Source organism: Anolis carolinensis, chromosome 4 (genome assembly GCF_035594765.1).
Source record: "Anolis carolinensis isolate JA03-04 chromosome 4, rAnoCar3.1.pri, whole genome shotgun sequence".
Lineage (NCBI taxonomy): Eukaryota > Metazoa > Chordata > Lepidosauria > Squamata > Dactyloidae > Anolis > Anolis carolinensis.
Window position 1 is genome coordinate 56,438,463 of NC_085844.1, and position 17,277 is coordinate 56,455,739.

General features: G+C 37.7%; 1 protein-coding gene across 1 annotated transcript in view; it reads right to left on the minus strand.

Annotated features, from left to right (window-relative positions):
- Positions 1-17,277, minus strand: part of lama3 (laminin subunit alpha 3) — a 163,549-nt gene that overhangs the window by 39,396 nt on the left and 106,876 nt on the right. The window contains exons 42-52 of the mRNA XM_016992892.2: positions 13,977-14,086; positions 11,557-11,637; positions 9,970-10,076; positions 7,771-7,821; positions 6,400-6,551; positions 5,278-5,388; positions 4,782-4,893; positions 3,394-3,561; positions 1,844-2,040; positions 1,505-1,621; positions 1,024-1,178 (exon numbers count right to left, since the gene is read on the minus strand). Of these exons, the coding sequence (XP_016848381.2) occupies positions 1,024-1,178; positions 1,505-1,621; positions 1,844-2,040; positions 3,394-3,561; positions 4,782-4,893; positions 5,278-5,388; positions 6,400-6,551; positions 7,771-7,821; positions 9,970-10,076; positions 11,557-11,637; positions 13,977-14,086 (1,361 nt within the window). The remainder of the gene's footprint in view (positions 1-1,023; positions 1,179-1,504; positions 1,622-1,843; positions 2,041-3,393; positions 3,562-4,781; positions 4,894-5,277; positions 5,389-6,399; positions 6,552-7,770; positions 7,822-9,969; positions 10,077-11,556; positions 11,638-13,976; positions 14,087-17,277) is intronic.

Sequence of the window (17,277 nt, forward strand, 5' to 3'; positions counted from 1 at the left end):
CATGACAGATGAGACAGGCAGCCTGCTGGCTTGCCTGTGTGAGCTTGTAGATAGACACCAAGGCCCCATCAACACTGTATTATATGGGCAGTGTAGACTCATATAATGCAGTTCAGTGCAGTTAAGCTGCATTACATGAGTTACACTGACCATATAATGCCCAAGACTAAGCGCATGATCCAGTACAGCAACCTTCTTTCAGCCTTCAAATTGGAAGACAATTTCCATCATCACCAGCCAACACAATTGTCTGTGGATTATGGGAGTCCACTTCATTTGGAGAGTGATGAGTAAAGCAAAGCTACAGTTTGAGTATCTCACCCAGCTTTTTAAAAAGGATTTCTGATAAAAAACTAAGCTTCTTTTGTTTTGCCTTCCTAAATCACATAACATACACTCCATATTTACTTGAGTTTAAAGTGCTATTGAATCTAATGCGCACCTCAATTTTCAAAAGCCTGAAACCAAAAAAATTTATTTGCTGCCTAATGTAATGCGCAGCGATAAAAAGTGTGCTCTTTGTAATTTTTCCAAATAACCTGTGCATTGCAGTGGCTGCCTGCTTAAAATTCCTTCATTATAAACAAATGTATTAGAAGACCAAAGCTTTCAGAAATGGAAAGGAAAACCTTGAGATGCATCTGTCATGTAGAATGAGTCCACTTTAATTGCCTTGCTTCAATGCTATGGAATTCTGGGGGCTGTAGTTTGACAAGGTTTTGAGCCTTCTTTGCCAAAGAATGGAGGTGCCTCACCAAACTATAAATTTCAGGATTGCATAACATTGAGCCTCGGCTACTTAATTAGAGATGACGTCCCTCGAAGAGGAGCTTCAGGTGCAGCTCCGAAAGTAGCTTCCCCTTTTGCTTTGGCTCAGCACTAAGATTACTATATGATGCTAATCTAATGTGCACCCCAATTTTGGCAAGGTCATTTAGCCAAAAAAAAGATGAGGACTAGATTGGGGTAAATACAGTAATATAGTATTCTGAAGTTATCCTTCTGCAGACAAAGTAAACATACTCATCCAACTTTTTTGCTAGCTCCTGTAAAGAGATGGCATGTTCTTCTGCTCTGACTACCAGAGGTTCTTTGCTGGCTGCTAAAGAGTGACTCTTCAGTTTTTCAGTGAGCTCTTTCCTTGCACCATCCAGTTGGGCAGCTAAAGTTTCATATTCCTGGAATATTAAGAGAAACATCATTTTGTTTGCTCTGTGGGCCAGGCATATTATAAAACATCAATAAATAAATAAATTACAGCCTGTCTTTTGTGTGCTTCAGCTTTCCCCACAAATCGTGATGCCTGGGTGCTTTTGAGCACAGTGCAGAAAATTAAGTATAAAAGATTAGAGAAGAAAAACATGTTTTTCATTTCACATCTTTTGTTAGCAGCTGTTTCTGCCTACAAAATCAAGTCATTATTTTGCAATGAATTTTATTTCCATTACAATGATACGATTGCTTTTTCTCCACGCACAGAATGAAAGCATAACTTTTTCAATACCTCTTTACTCCTCTGCAGCAATACAAATGCACTATTTGCTTTAGACAATGATGCTTCAGCAGAATCCAGAACATCCAAGATCTCGTTCTGTTGTTTAGACATCTCCTCAGTCCGTTTCTGACAAGGAAATGAAAGGTTTACTGATTACACATGAACATGCAGAGGCAGGGAAATCAGAAAACAGAGACTGAAAGAGCTGTAACTAATATTTATTTCTTGGTTTGATTTGCATGTTGCCTTTGTCCCAGAGTGGTACCCAAGGAAAATCAATTACAAACTGACCAACAACATTTAAAAACCAATTAAGTGAAGCATAAGGTATTTTAAACACAATATTACCTTGATATCTTCAAAGAGGATTTTATTATCTACATTTAAAGTTTCAGCCAACTTTGTTTGTTCTTTTGCTTCTTTCAAAGATTCACGAAGGTCATTCAGTTTCAATTCATATTCATTTAATGAATCTCTTACAATTTTAATAAGACCTTGGTTTTCTGCTTGGTGCTTCTGTAGTTCATTCTTTACACGATCCAGCACTGTAGAATGTATAAAGTAAAGACAAAAAGAAACCCAAGCTTCCTTGAACATAAGCATTCAAACAGGCTGAGGATAAGCACCCAAAGAAATTTAAGCCCAATCTTACCTGTAGACTTGTTCTGGATCAATTTCTCATCAATTAATTCAGATTAGAGAGATCATTTGTTGCCGAACAAGCATTATAGCCTGTTTCCCTCAAAATAAGGCAGGGTCTTATATTAATTTTTGCTTCAAGAGATGTGTTAGGGCTTGTTTTCAGGGGCAGGCTAATTTTTCCAAATTAACTTTTTAAATCAACTATATCTAGGGCTTATTTTTGAAATAGAGCTTACAGTATATTTTGATTTTTCAGAAATGCTGAAAAATCATGATAGGTCTTATTTTCAGGGTAGGTTTTATTTTGGGGAAAACAGGATATGTATATTCTCTCTGGATTGCATGCTTTATTATTCCTAAATTATGTATGCGCTTTTAAGAAATATGTAGAATCTTAATTTTAGCTAAATAAACTTGATATACCAGTTGACAGATTATAAAAACTCAATATGTTTACTTTCAGGCTATTTTTGGACAACCAAAACTGTAAACTTTTTTTAGATTGGATGAAGTATATAGCAGAAAACATGAGTGCATGAATACCTATATGCTAATTCTTTTCCAAACAAGTCTCCTTTATAAAAACATTATTTAGGAATCAGTGTGGCAACTAATTTCAGATATATAAATAAATGGTTGTTTGAACCAATGATGCACCAATGAGCAGTTTTATAGTCTCATCTAAGTCTGGATCAAACAAAAACTAAAACTGGCAAACTAAAACCAGTAAACAGCCTGACAAATATCAAGTTATAGTGTATTATTCATTTTGTTATATGTTTGTGAGTTTAGCTGTCGGCAAAGAATCAACAGGAAAATAGGCAGATTGCAATAAGCAACCCTGAAAAGTCTTCTCACATTTAACTAGAGGATTTTGGTTAATTACTTTCTGATCCTTTTGAGCTTCAGAACCCATAGGTCTTGTTATTTCCTATTCCAGGCGTATTTCTGCTCTCTATACCTATATTTCCCATCCCAGTCTTTTCTCCCTCTTGGCTGTGCTACCTGAGGATGATGGGACTCATAGGTCAACACATCTGGAAGATGTCAAGTTGATGAAGGCTAAATCCTATGAGGTATGAAATGTATGCCTGTATGGGACACTGGACTCTTTTCTCCATGCTATTTCACTGCCATTGCTTTCAAACCCAGTTCCAGATTATTTCGCTTTGATTATGTTTTAATGGATTGTAACTGTGATTTTTTAATACTATTATGTTTTATCCCAGCATCTCTACACAGTTTTTAGTTCTTACAATTCTGAGCTTTTCCGTTCTCTTTTTCTGCTTCTCTCAGCTGCAGGCCAAAATTGCGGTCTCTCATCTCGTTCACCATTTGCCGAGCTTTAGCCAGCTCTTCAGCAGCATTTCCTGAAGGCAAAGAAGTTCCTTCCCCAGAAGTCCCAGGTACCTGATTCAGGAGGACTAGGACAGGAAGGGGAAAAACAACAATCAAAGGAGCCAGGCATTTTTATAGATGTGTTTCAAATCTATACGGTGATCTTTTCAGCTTAAAATGACCTACTGCCATTCAACATGGATGTAATAATAACAAATAATTCATAAGGCAATCTGGAAATCTTGGCGTTATTCTGATTTGACGTTTAAAAAAAAACTAATGTTTGGAGTACATCCCAGTTATTAAGGGCTGATGGTGTATAAATTCTGCTTGCCAAGTGGATGTACCCAACACAATACTCCCATGGTGGCTGTTTGACTTGAGTTGTCAAATTTACAGTGCAGTCCTTTACATCGGTATCGAGACTGTTTATTGTAGGAGTTATACTGACTAATTTCATTTTTATTTATAAGACTTTTATTAATATTCCCTAGGCTTTTTACAATTTAATGTTTAGTGCATTTTAAATATTTAATATAATGGCTTTCTCCTTTACTGATTTTAAGGATGTTTTTCTGCTGGCTATGTGAATATTTTTGATAGTTTTATATTACATGGTATTGATATTGCTTTTAATTGATATTTTGAAATTATTCAATCTTACATTTGCACTTTATTGCTGTAAAACATTTAAAAATGCCTATAGGACTTAGTTGATAGGATTCATAAAAATCTTGTAAATAAAAATGAAATTAAACTAGATTGACTAAGTACTGCTGGCAGGAGAAATTGAAACATTGACACAAAGATGCTATGAATATATTTTTAATTAATATTAAGAAATGATATTAAATGCTAATATTTCCAAGCATTTCCATAGTTAATCTAGGACTGAGTGAAATAGAACTGTTAACACAAAACAGAATTTGATTGGATAGCATACAATGGGATGGGCATCCAATGTGGGATATTAGGAGCCCTGGATAATGTTGGCAGGCTGTAGTGGTGCTCCTGGGCAACTAGAAATCACTTGCTTTCAGATTGCTTTTTAAACTGTTCCCTCCTGTTCCAGGACAGCCCCTTATCCATAAGCCTTTAAGGTCAAAACTGTGGCCACTAGAATTTCTTCCAGTTAAATTTTTGATTTAAATGGAATGAACAACTGGAAGATTTGGGCTATCTCTGGGATACTGAAGCCCACAGAGGATTGGCTATGTGATCATACACAGCCACAGGACACACAGTTTCTGCCCTAATGAGAAGCAAGAGGAGGAGGAGAAATAGTAATAGTAGTAGTTATTCTTACCATTAATATTGATGACAAGACTCTGTATCTTTGAAATCAAATCCTTTCCTCTCTGGTTAGTCTTACCAAAATTATTGAACAGTGTCTCTGCTTTCTTGTAATTATTTTCAGCCTATAAAAAAGAAAGATAGGTTGAAATAGAAACTGCAAGTAATGATTATTATTTCAAATAAAATTTGCATTTGTCAAATAGTTTTTGATAGCAGATTGCAATTTGTAGTTGTATTATGACAGATCTCAGAACTTGACACTGGTGAACTTGACACTATCCAAAAAACATTAGAAGTGTCTATCCCATGCAAGCATCACTAAAAACTTCACCCATGGCATAGGTAGAATTATTTCCAACACACATTTGGAAGGACACCAAACTCATTTAGTCATCTTGGCTGTCTGAGATTTTCCATTAAAGTCTCCATAATAGCCCATAAATGCCAGTATTAATTTTAAAGTGCCTTACAAGAGCAATGGCATACAAAACTTTTAAAGAACTCACCTTTTCTCTTAGAGCATTAACATTCTGATTAAGGGCAATGAAATCTGTATCCAGTTCATCCACTTTGGAGCCCTGAGTGGTAATAACGGAACGATAGCGGCTCAACAGACTCTAAAAAAAGGCCAAACAGAGAAGATGTATGACTAACTACAAAACTAAATTCGAATTTATTTTGGAATGGTACAAAATGATAGTTTATCTAAGATATCGAGGAGAGGGGAAATCCACTGAAATATATACACAACCATCTCTCACACACATTTGAAAGTAATTAGACACAGTTCTGAGTAATGGGGAAAGGAGCATCTGCTGTTTAAAAAAAACTCCTGAAAACTAAGAACAAGAAAATCAGATAAGATCATCTTGCCCCAGGTGAGTGCATTTCATGCAAGCCCAGATCCAGCATATAGTATCCTTGAAGAAGTGCCAAGCCTCACGAAAAGCATAAGCACTCTGAATGATAGACAGCCAGCGTTGTTGTTTCAAGGCTGGTAAGTATGACTACCTTTTACCAGAAAGAACTATGCAAGCGGCCGGGTTGTGGCGCAGGCTGGTGAGCAGCCTGCTGCAATAAATCACTCTGACCATGAGGTCATGAGTTCGAGGCCAGCCCATGGCGGGGTGAGCACCCGTCAATAAAAATTTTTTTAAAAAAGCCCCTGCTCATTGCTGACCTAGCAACCCAAAAGATAGTTGCATCTATCAAGTAGGAAATAAGGTACCACTTATAAAATGGGGAGGCAAATTTAACTAATTTACGACGTTGGAATGAGGAGGTGCTGTCACAGTGGATGATGAAGCAGCTGCTCTCCCCTGTGGCCAGAATCGAACATCCCCTCAGGAGAAGGTTAAATTGCCTCTGCGTCTGTCTCTGTTCTATGTGTATATGGGCATTGAATGTTTGCCCTATATGTATTTAATGTGATCCGCCCTGAGTCCCCTTCGGGGTGAGAAGGGCGGAATATAAATGCAGTAAATAAGATAAAGAATCAAGTCTACAAGACTCTAGAATTCATGGAGTTAAGTGGCCTTCACACAAAAAAAAATCTGTCACAGTATCTGAATTGAAAGAACAATTTCTTCTATAGTTCCTCTGTTTCTTTAAGCTCTTCTTCCAGTTACCTTCAGCTGTTTGACCCGGTCTTCCAGATGCTTCATCTGCCCCAGTGTGTGGGTACTGGCATTGACATTTTGCATCTGGAACTTAATCACTTGGAGTTCATCTTGCATTGAACTCAGATCTTTTAGCAGAGTAATCACACAGCTATCACAAGCTAAATGGGAAAAGAAGATACAAGCAAGGGAAAGTGTTAGTTTTTAGGACATTCATGGAGCAGGCTATACAAGAACCCAGATCTGACACCAAAAAACACTCCGTCCTTCCACAAATGGTCATTTCCTGGTACAACTTTAAGAAGCTTATTGGCCTTTGTTGCATGCATCTTTATGTCCAATCTTTTTATTTTTGCAGAATAGCTCTTCCCTTCTCCAGCATTTATTCAGATGCTTATGCATTTCATTTGCAAACAGATTCACTGGAAAAACTATTGTGTAGATCCTCTGAATATGCCAGCCACAGATGCAGGCAAAGCAACAGGCCATACAGGCCAAAAGCCACACAACATCCCAGTGATTCTGGCTGTGAAAGCCTTTGACAATACATTGTGTAGTTATTGGCCAGCAAGGCTCCATTTAAATCTTACAGCTGGACAGACATAGGTGCAGATCCATCACTGGTCAGCCAGCCGACCAGCTGCTGGAAACCATAAAGCCCAGCCTGGAATTTGTTTAATTAATTTGCCATTCTGCCTTTCTCCTAATAAAGTGGGAATAAGGTGGGAAATCCACATGGACAGAAACCTCTTGGTTCCCAAGCCAACTATGGAGGAGAGTTGAGTCACTTAACCCCAAGCTGGACCTGCCTTACTAGTCCATGACCTTGAGGTCCCTCTAGGGAATCCACCAACCAAGTCTGCTGAGCATCAGGCCCAGCTTCCATCACACTAGATCCAGACTTCATGTAAAACCATCCAAAGTTGTGACAAAGACTACAACTCGATGAAACAGATATTAAATCATTTAATACATCAGGAATAAAGAAGGGCAGGCTGAGATGAAACTACTGGTACTAAGTAAACTGAGGAAGGGACCAGAAGAGTCTGGTTTAATAGCTAGAGAGTGGACTGTAGTGAAGCCTACATTTGGCTTCATCTGTACCAGCCTTCTAGCCAACCTGTCAACACCCAATTGGTCATATTCTCACCTTTCACAAGAGTATATGAAAACCTCACAGAGGGGAAGGGGAAGAAGACACTGAAACTGGGGAGGTATTCCAATCTGCTAGCATAAGTCGCAAATACTACTCCTGGTAAATCAGAAATGTCACTATTGTTGGCTTTTCTAGTCTTCCATTATAAAACAAATCAACCAGTTAGGACTTTTAAATGAAACCCTGAAGACAAACACACAGACTGGTCAACCATTATTACTTACCATCACAGTCTTCATGAGGATCTATGTCTTTTGGTTCTTGATTTATACATTCTGGAAATTCAAGTGGGAGGGGAGAGTCAGATAAGAATTAAATGATACAACACAGATAACAAATACAAGATTCTGAAATGATCACCAGAAAAGTATTTTGATGCAATGCATGTCCTGTATGCTTCCTGAAAACCAAAAGTAACTGTTAGCTTCAGGTTTTCCAAATGGTAATGATGGCTTTGCATTAGAATTATGTTTACACCATTTATTTATTTATTTATTTATTTATTTACAGCATTTATATTCCGCCCTTCTCACCCCAAAGGGGACTCAGGGCGGATCACATTGCACATATTAGGCAAACATTCAATGCCTTTTAACATAGGACAAAGACAAACAACAACATAGCTCCGAGCGGGCCTCGAACTTATGACCTCCTGGTCAGTGATCCATTGCAGTTAATTGCACTGGCTTGCTCTCCCGTCTGCGCCACAGCCCCAGGCATCCATTGGTTTTCTCGAGGTTATTGCAAACTGGTATTGTACTTGTTGGGTGAGAAATCCTTCTCGCACATACACTAAAATACTATATATTTTGATTACTATCTGTAGCCTTTCAGAAATCTAAAGATCTGCTTTGAAGGAGCCATAACCTAACCATGCTCTTATTCATAGAGTCATTTACAAACATTATTTTTTCAGCTGAGCTGCTAAAGCTCTTTCCTCTTCTTTTTGCCTTAGGAAGGTGGTCAAGCATAAAGCTGATAACTATCACTGAATACAAAGCTTGTAATTTAATGATGACGATGCCATTATGCTCCAAACTTTTAGCACTGGAAAAAGTTTTTGCTTTGTGAGAAAAATGCAGCCAGGAACAGGTTAGATTCATACATAATGATGTATGTTGGGGTTTTGAAAGCTGTTTACACTTTTCCCATGCCTACTTAACAAAGCAGTGGAATATACACGTGGCAAAAGATAAGAAATATTAGATCAATTGTGAAGGATGTTGTTTTATCTTCTTGGAAGGCTTTTTCTAGAATGACATAACCACATTATTTTTGCAGTGTTCAATGGCACTTCAGTGTGGCTCCTTCCCATGTTCATCAGTAATGCTCACTGAAAGGATTACTGGGAGCATTATTGGAAAGAGAATGGAAAGATTGTCTGCCACATTCCTTTTCATACCAATATAATTTCCTAGAGGAGGAATTCTGGTATCTAAAGGCCCCATACTGTGGGTGAACACATGAGTTCACTCCAAGGGATTTAAATTCTAAGATTGTTCCAGTTGATCTCAGGCTGCAGTGACTACTTAGCCACTGAAACAAAAAATAAAATGTGTCTCAGTCTTGAATTCCACAACTTGGTTATCCTTAGTTGATGAAGTTTAGTTTATACTATGACCAAATAAAACTGGAGTATTTTACATGCAATAAACCTATGCAATATGGAACATGACTCTTTATGGAACATCTAAGGCCAGTTCATTCTACTGTCCTGATAAATCAGTTGTCTATTTACTGCTGAGGGAAGCAAAACAACTACTTAGGGTAAAAAAAATGAAGCACAAATTGGGGGGAAATGCTACTGATGTATGCAGTCAGCTATTTTTAACCAATGACCTTCGCATGCACAACACCTCCAGATATGTTTCATAATAATATATTCAAGAAGAGTGCCAATTAAGTACAATTTTCCATTATGGCCCATGAGGTGATGCAATTAAATTAAAGACTTCAAAAGTTAAATGAAAGACCGCAATGACATCACACGTTGCTAAAGTAACTACCCTGCTTATCATCGCTGGTATGGAGAAACTAATGGCTGGAAATAGCAGTTTAGATCTCTAAATTACACTGACTTTTGAGTCAAGATACAACTTGTTCTGACAAAGTTTAATTTCAAAATGAAAACAGCATTTTAATAAATGTGTTCTTAAGAAAGTATTTTAAAAATAGTACTTTTTCACTGATCATAAAGTTTGCCATTCTAGAAAAATGGTATTGCATGAAGAAACTGTAAACAATTGTGAGCATACTTCATTACCTTTGACCAATTAATTAATTGTATTGTATGCTGCTTACACAAGGGAAGCATTCTTTTCAATCACAACAGAGACTTTTTATAACCTGTGCTCAAGCAGGTGTCACTCCTTTGTGTGTATATGTGTATGCTTTCAAGAAATATCTAACACAGATTTGCATACCTCCAGTCAGACGATCGCAGTTCGGTAGCTGGCCATTGTTAGGGCAATTACATTTCTGACAAAATCCTCCATATTTCAGTGGGTTACCAAAATAACCAGGAGCACAGCTATAACAAAGAATCAAGACAGAAATAAATAGAATTGACAAAACAGATTGATTTACATGTGAAGTGGCTTCTCCTGACTGAAAAGTTTGCACAAAATCTAACAAATACTGTATATGCATTTATTGGATTTAGACTGTAAGTGCCTATTTTGTCGAATGTAATGCAACATGAACCATGTAGGATCATCAAATGCTTCACAACCATTTAAAAATAAAAAAATGACTGGGGCTTCCAATGTACAAGATGCACTTTAACTTCCATCAGTCTTAGCTAGCACTGCTATTGGTGATTGGGAAGGGAACAAACAATAGTTCAAAAACATTTGGAAGCCAGACATTTTGCATGCCTGAATTTAGAGAAGTGGTTCCCAACCTTTGGGCTTCCAGGTGTTTTGGACTTCAACTCCCAGAAATCCCACCCAGCTTACTGGCTGTTAGGAACTGTAGGAGTCCAAAACACCTGGAGGCCCAAAGGTTGGAAACCACTGCTTTATAGGGATGTGATCTCATGTTGCTGACTGAAAAACCTTGAAAACTGGACTTTAACCTGTTTTTCAGCACTCCTACAGGACAGAGAAGAGATTGTTTGAACCAGGCTGCTACATGTTGTTTCTTGTTGTCTAAATAGTCTAATTCAGGACACATGGACTCTCAAAATAAAACTATGTGTTCCTGAAGTTCAATTACTGCCAATATATACATAAAGAAAGATTATTGTGAAGTTCATGCAAGCTAAATTAGTACAGGGATGTGGAAGGAGCAATCAACTAACAAAGATGATGTTTCTAAAGGTCTGAATGAAGGGAAAGCCACATTGAAATGGGATTGTATCCACTGCAAACGTTCAGCAATGAACTGTTGTTGCTTCTTTCAACTAAACCAGAAGAAGATACTATCTCTGGCCTCTTTTTTCAGTTGGCAAGTTGCTGATTCTATTCAAAAGATTTCCATAGCTATTCACAGGAAGATCTGAATAAGCCATACATTTAGAGACACCAAATGTATGTAAACTATATACATATTCTTAATTATGTCTCCTACATGCTCTATCCCTAGAAAGAGGCCAAAGCAGTGAAAAGTATGAGAAATTAAGGCAGCTTTCAAATCAGACTTCTTTAGTCTGCATCCACATTTCACATTAGTGTTCAGATGCAAAAGCTTCAGCATGTATGCAGGGGTTTACATTTCATGACAGGTACTCTGTGCAAACTTGTGTCAAAGTCAAAGAGCAAGGGGTGCACAGAATCCCACTGGATTACAAGAGGCATTTTGACACTCTGAATCAAAGGCAGCAGCTTGTGTTTGCAGAGTGCTCTGTTTGTCTTTTCAAGGCCCCAAAGCCCTTTGGATGCCAGCCCAAGAATGTGAATATGGCATACAATTAAAATACACAATGTTTTGCAGGCTGGTATTGGTTTTCCACACAGAGGATTTGCTTGAACTTTCTACATAGCAAATATTCACTGACACTAGAAATGTACCTTTCACAATGTACTCCAGTATAGCCTTCTCTGCAGAAGCATTGAATATCTCCATCATTTTCTATGCAGCCGGAGGCAAAACTATAGGAAGAAAGAATGTAATGCACATAGAAGGGCTTGGTACTTCTCAAGACATATTTTGACATATTTTCAAAATATCTATATGTTGTGCATGAACCTGACAGTTATACCACTGTTGGAACCATAAATACAATGCTACAATGACAGTACAATCCAATCTTGAAAACAAAGCAAACTACCAAACGTAGGGAATCAAAGTTACACAAACTGGAGGGTTATTACGGAATGAGAGTAAACATCTGCTACTCTTCCTTGAGGGTCTATAAAATATTAAGGTGCATATTTGGCAAATTGCAATCTGAACAATGTACAAATAATGTGAACTGAAGCAATCATTTATATCATGCTCATGGCCTAATTCATCAGTCCGAGAGTCAATTGTGTATTGCCTCAAAATTCAGGGCACAACACAGTCATGTCTAAGGAACTATCATAGAGACTAAGAGCATAAGAAAAGGTATGCTGGATCAAATCACATGCTCATCTAGTTCAACATCCTGTCCTCACAGGAGCCAGCCAGTTGGTTATGAACAACAACAAAAACTTGTGTTCCCTAACCGCTGCTGTAAAGAAACCTACTGTCCTCCAGCATCCATCATAACTAGTGCTCACTCATGTGCTACATAGGTAACAGGGAATGTCCAGTACTTCAGATGTTGAGTTCCAGTTCCCATAATTTCTTATCAGCTGCTGGACACAAACTGATGGGATTTGCAAAATAACTTGGAGGGCCACATATTCCCCACCTCTACTCTAGAGCTCAGCCACTGTATACACTATGGTTCTTAATGCTGGCATAGAAGACCCAATATGTCAATAGAGGGAAGCAGGGGATCTGACACCACATCAAAGGCTTCTGCTGCAATGAGAAGTCTCTGTATTTCTGTATAGCATAGGGGTGGAAGAACAATTTACTCTTTGATACACGGACTGCTATTCCATTTTCTGATTCTCTATCATATTACTTGTTCAGTGCCATTTCTACTAGTAAACAGCCTTGGGAGGAAGTTGATGGAACTCCAAGACACTATTTAATTTAACACAGGCCTCCCTCTGAGGTCATCTGCTGGTAAATTCTTAATTACATTTGAAAGCACTCTTTCATCAATTGCGACAGAAACAACACAGACATTTCTTGTGACTTCAGTTTTTTTCAAGGTACAGTAGAGTCTCACTTATCCAACATAAACGGGCCAGCAGAATGTTGGATAAGCGAATATGTTGGATAATAAGCAGAGATTAAGAAAAAGCCTATTAAACATCAAAATAGGTTATGATTTTACAAATTAAGCACCAAAACATCATGTTATACAACAAATTTGACAGAAAAAGTTGTTCATTACACATTAATGCTATGTAGTAATTACTGTATTTACGAATTTAGCACCAAAATATCACGATATATTGAAAACATTGACTACAAAAATGCGTTGGATAATCCAGAGCGTTGGATAAGTGAAACTCTACTGTACTATGGAACTCTGTGTTGTTGTTTCTTCAGCAACAAACTAAATAGGCATCCTCACTACACAATTGCAGCATTTTGATACTACAGTATAGCTCCTATAGCCATTGTTTCATACTGTACTTTAATGGTCATGGCTCCATCCTATGATATCCTGGGGTTTACTGTTCGGTAACATAAATTCAAAAATCTATGCCAGAAAACTCTGATACAATTCAGAGAAAAGCATTTCAGTTTCTGGGATTCCATAAAATGAAGCCTCTGCATTTAAAGTTGTATCATACTGCTACTCTATAATTCTGCAGTGTGGCTACACTCTAAGAGCCGCCCACTCACCCACCTCCCGGTTGAACATACTTTCACCTGTTAGTTTCTTTTATCACATTATATTCTAATGTGCCTGTGTACATAATATGAGAACTTTCATATAGACTGCAAGGGACCCTATCAACATCATTAATGTAAATGGTTATGGAAGCACTGGGGTGTCCCATTCAATATCTTATTTGATCTACAACCTGGAGCTGGAAGGGTCATTGATTCCAACTCCCTAATTTGATTCTATTGGTGTCTATTTTAGTCTCTGAAGCACCATCAGTGAAACTGGTTTCACCTTCTTCCAAGCTGCTTTCTTCTTTTGAAGGACACCCCCCTTTCCCCCCATATTCTGGGCTCAGTAATGCAGTTGTTTTTAAACTGCACATAATGCACATAATGCAAAGAATAACAGAAACATGTCCAGCAAAGCTTCACTCGTGTAAAAAAGGAACATGATTTAGCAAACATATCTTTCATGAGAAACAGCTTGATACCTTAATCAAGGCAAGTACAATAAAAATGCTTCTCTCCATTCCTAACACACACATACCCGTACCTGTTTGTATAAGGGCAGCGACATGCCCTGCAGTTTCCTTGACTGGCATCACCGAAGTAACCTTCTCTGCAATACTCACAGTTGTCACCAGCAGTATTATGCTGACAGTTCTTTGGGGGGGGGGACAAATAGATATAAATTAGACACTTCATCTCTTTGATTATTATTATTATTATTATTATTATTATTATTATTATTATCATCATCATCATCATCAGGAGATAATAAGAATGGATTTGCTCCAGGGTTTTCAAACATTTCCTGCATATATTGGCATTACACCAAGGACAGAACAAAGAAATTAGACTCTGACCTTTGTCTCTCAGCTATAGAGAAGTTGGCCAATTTTTTTTTGCTCAAATGATGCCAAAACTTTTGGCATGTTGTAACAGCCATACTATTGTTATAAATTTAAAAACTTTTAAAATCATCAGAACTAGGCTACTCCTAGAATCATAGATGAAATCCTGGATGAAAGTGTTGCTTGCTTTTCTCCTTTATGAACTTTCCATTCATGAGTCCCCTTGAGGAGATAGGGTGGGTTATAAATAAAGTATTATTAATTATTATTATTATTATTATTATTATTATTATTATTATTATTATTATTATTACTACTACTACTACTCCAACTTTCTTCTCTGGTTCACACAGGCTTGCATTCTCTTTGATTAAGAAAAGGATGAATTTCCCTGGTGCTTCAGCATTGGACTGACCAGTCATCATATCATTTCAAGGACAACAGTGGCAATCTCATAACAGCATGGGAGGTTTTAGCCTAGTCCCAGGGTACCAACAATGATTAGCATTTATACTCCTTCTCTTTCATATCATGCCAGAGCAAGAATTTAACAGAAAAGTTTAAAGTCCATGACATTCTCATATATGGAACTGTAAGAGCTTCAATGAGTATAGGTCCTGTTGCCTCTTTGTATGATTTACTGGAAATTCATGTGACCTTATTGTCAGTTGTATTTTTGTCCTCTCCTTCTATCACGTAAGCACAGAGATTCCTTCCCGTCTTTCACATTCAAAACAACCATCTATGAAATAGAGTATGCTGTCAGATATAAATGATCCAAATCTAGTGTTTGAGTTCTGTTGTTCCACACCTTCAAGTTGTTTCCAATTTATGCAGACCTTAGGGTAAAACTATTATAGTTTTATTTTCCAGATTTTTCAGATTTTGCCACTGTCTTTCTCTAGGGCTGAGGGAATGTGACTTGCTCAAAGTGTCACCCAATGGGGGTGCATCTACACTGCAGAATTAATGCAGGTCGATCTCACTTTAACTTCCATAACTTAATTATATAGAATCCTGGAATTTATAGTCAAATAGATGCACCAGCACTTTTTGCCAGACAAGAATAAAGACCTTGTAAAACTACAACTCTCATATTCCCATAATATTCAGCCATGGCTGTTAAATTGGTATCAAACTGCATTAAATCTATAGGGTAGATGTACCCGTAACCAAGAGGTAATTCAAAATTTGATCTATAGAATTTCATAAACTGCTACTGTTCAAGTCACTGTTAATGGCACAGTCACTCGAGCTGATTAGATGAACAACCAGCCACCAAAATAGTCATAATAAGATCAAGTACAGAACCCTGAAAACACTAATTTTTCATGTTACAGTTTTAAATATAGATGAAGAGCTAATCAAAATACATGTGCAAACAGAATGCATGTTTAGTTAGATCAACAATGTGTGTGTGTGTGTGTGTGTGTGTGTGTGTGTATAACTATAACACAATTCATATGGTCATTAAAGTGGCAGGAGGAAGGCTAAAACACTGAACTTTTACAAAACTTCCATCTTGCTCTTGATTGTTCTGCCTCTGCACTTTCTTGTTATGGCCTGTCCTATGCCTCCAATCAAAATGCCTCGTGATTCATACATCTCCTGGAAATATGCTGATTTGGCTTCCAGCTTCTGTATTTATTCTAAAAGGATTTGTCAAAACCAAAGTCAGGGGAAAGTATTGTATAACGTCTCAGAACACAGTGCAAACAAAATAGATTCATTACGAATAAGCATGATAAAACAAACGGTGAGGGAGAGAGGCTAGAGGCCATAGACTGAATTTGGCAGTGCGTGTATTTACTTAAGAAAAAGATTGGAGGGAACAGATTGGGGGGATATATTTTCAGAATAAGCTATTGAGACACAGTGTAATGTAATACTAAGAGACCCCAAAACTGCTATTGACAGATATCTTCTTTTCTCAATTAGTGCTCATACCTAGATGGGAGCTTTGAGGACAGAACTGCAAAATTACACTTTTTATAAGCAGTGTAGCAGTTCACTAATTATGGAATTTAATGCGGAATTACAGGTCTGCTATTGATATTTTCCTATCTTGGTTTTATAAATTAAATAACTAGGATAAGCGCTATGTTTTAAAGCTTTCTCGGTATTGTGGCTTATTCTAAAGCCATTGACTATAGTTCCAGAGTTTCGATATAGCATGAAACTCGAGCTAACCCAAACATCCTGGGTTGTTCGCTTATTCATGGAACAAAAGTAACAAAACAGTTGCACACAGGACATAAAGATGCTAAACTGAGGTATGTTCAGCTAACTATGGCTATGGATTCTCAATAGGAGATCTCTCTCTGTTTTTATGAAGACTGCAGAATACACATACCAGAATGGTTAGAGAAGGTTACCTCCACAAATGGAAGCTGACAAATCTTTATTGATTTATGTTTGTTTGTCATCAAGATACTGAAGCACATTTTTGGATAGGCAGCAAGGGTTTATCTTCCTCTGGAAGACAGGTAGTCCTACCATCATGTAAGGCGAAGAATCCATCTTTCAAGTAGGGCACCAATTTGTTCTTTTTGTATTGCTCTGGCAGGGATGAGAAGAGGCACTTGTGGGATGTTTTGCCTCCTGTAATAATTGTCTGTTTTTGGATACATTCATTTTGTGGGAGGAATACTATTCATTCATTTGGAGCCGCAATGGGTTAAACCACTAAATGGGTTAGTGCTGACTTGAAGGTTGGGTTGCTGACCTGAAGGTTGCCAGTTCAAATCCATGAGATGGGGTGAGCTCCCGTCTCTCAGCTCTAAATTGCGGGGACATGAGAGAAGCCTCCCAGCAGGATGGTAGCACATCCAAGCATCCCGTGGGCAACGTTTCTGTGGACAGCCAAGTCTCTCACACCAGAAGCAACTTGCAGTATGTTCTCAAGCTGCTTCTGACATGATAAAAAAAATTGCTTTGGGTTCCAAAATGTTTGGCCTGACATTGTACTGTTATTTATGGAGTCACTACTTATGGGATCAC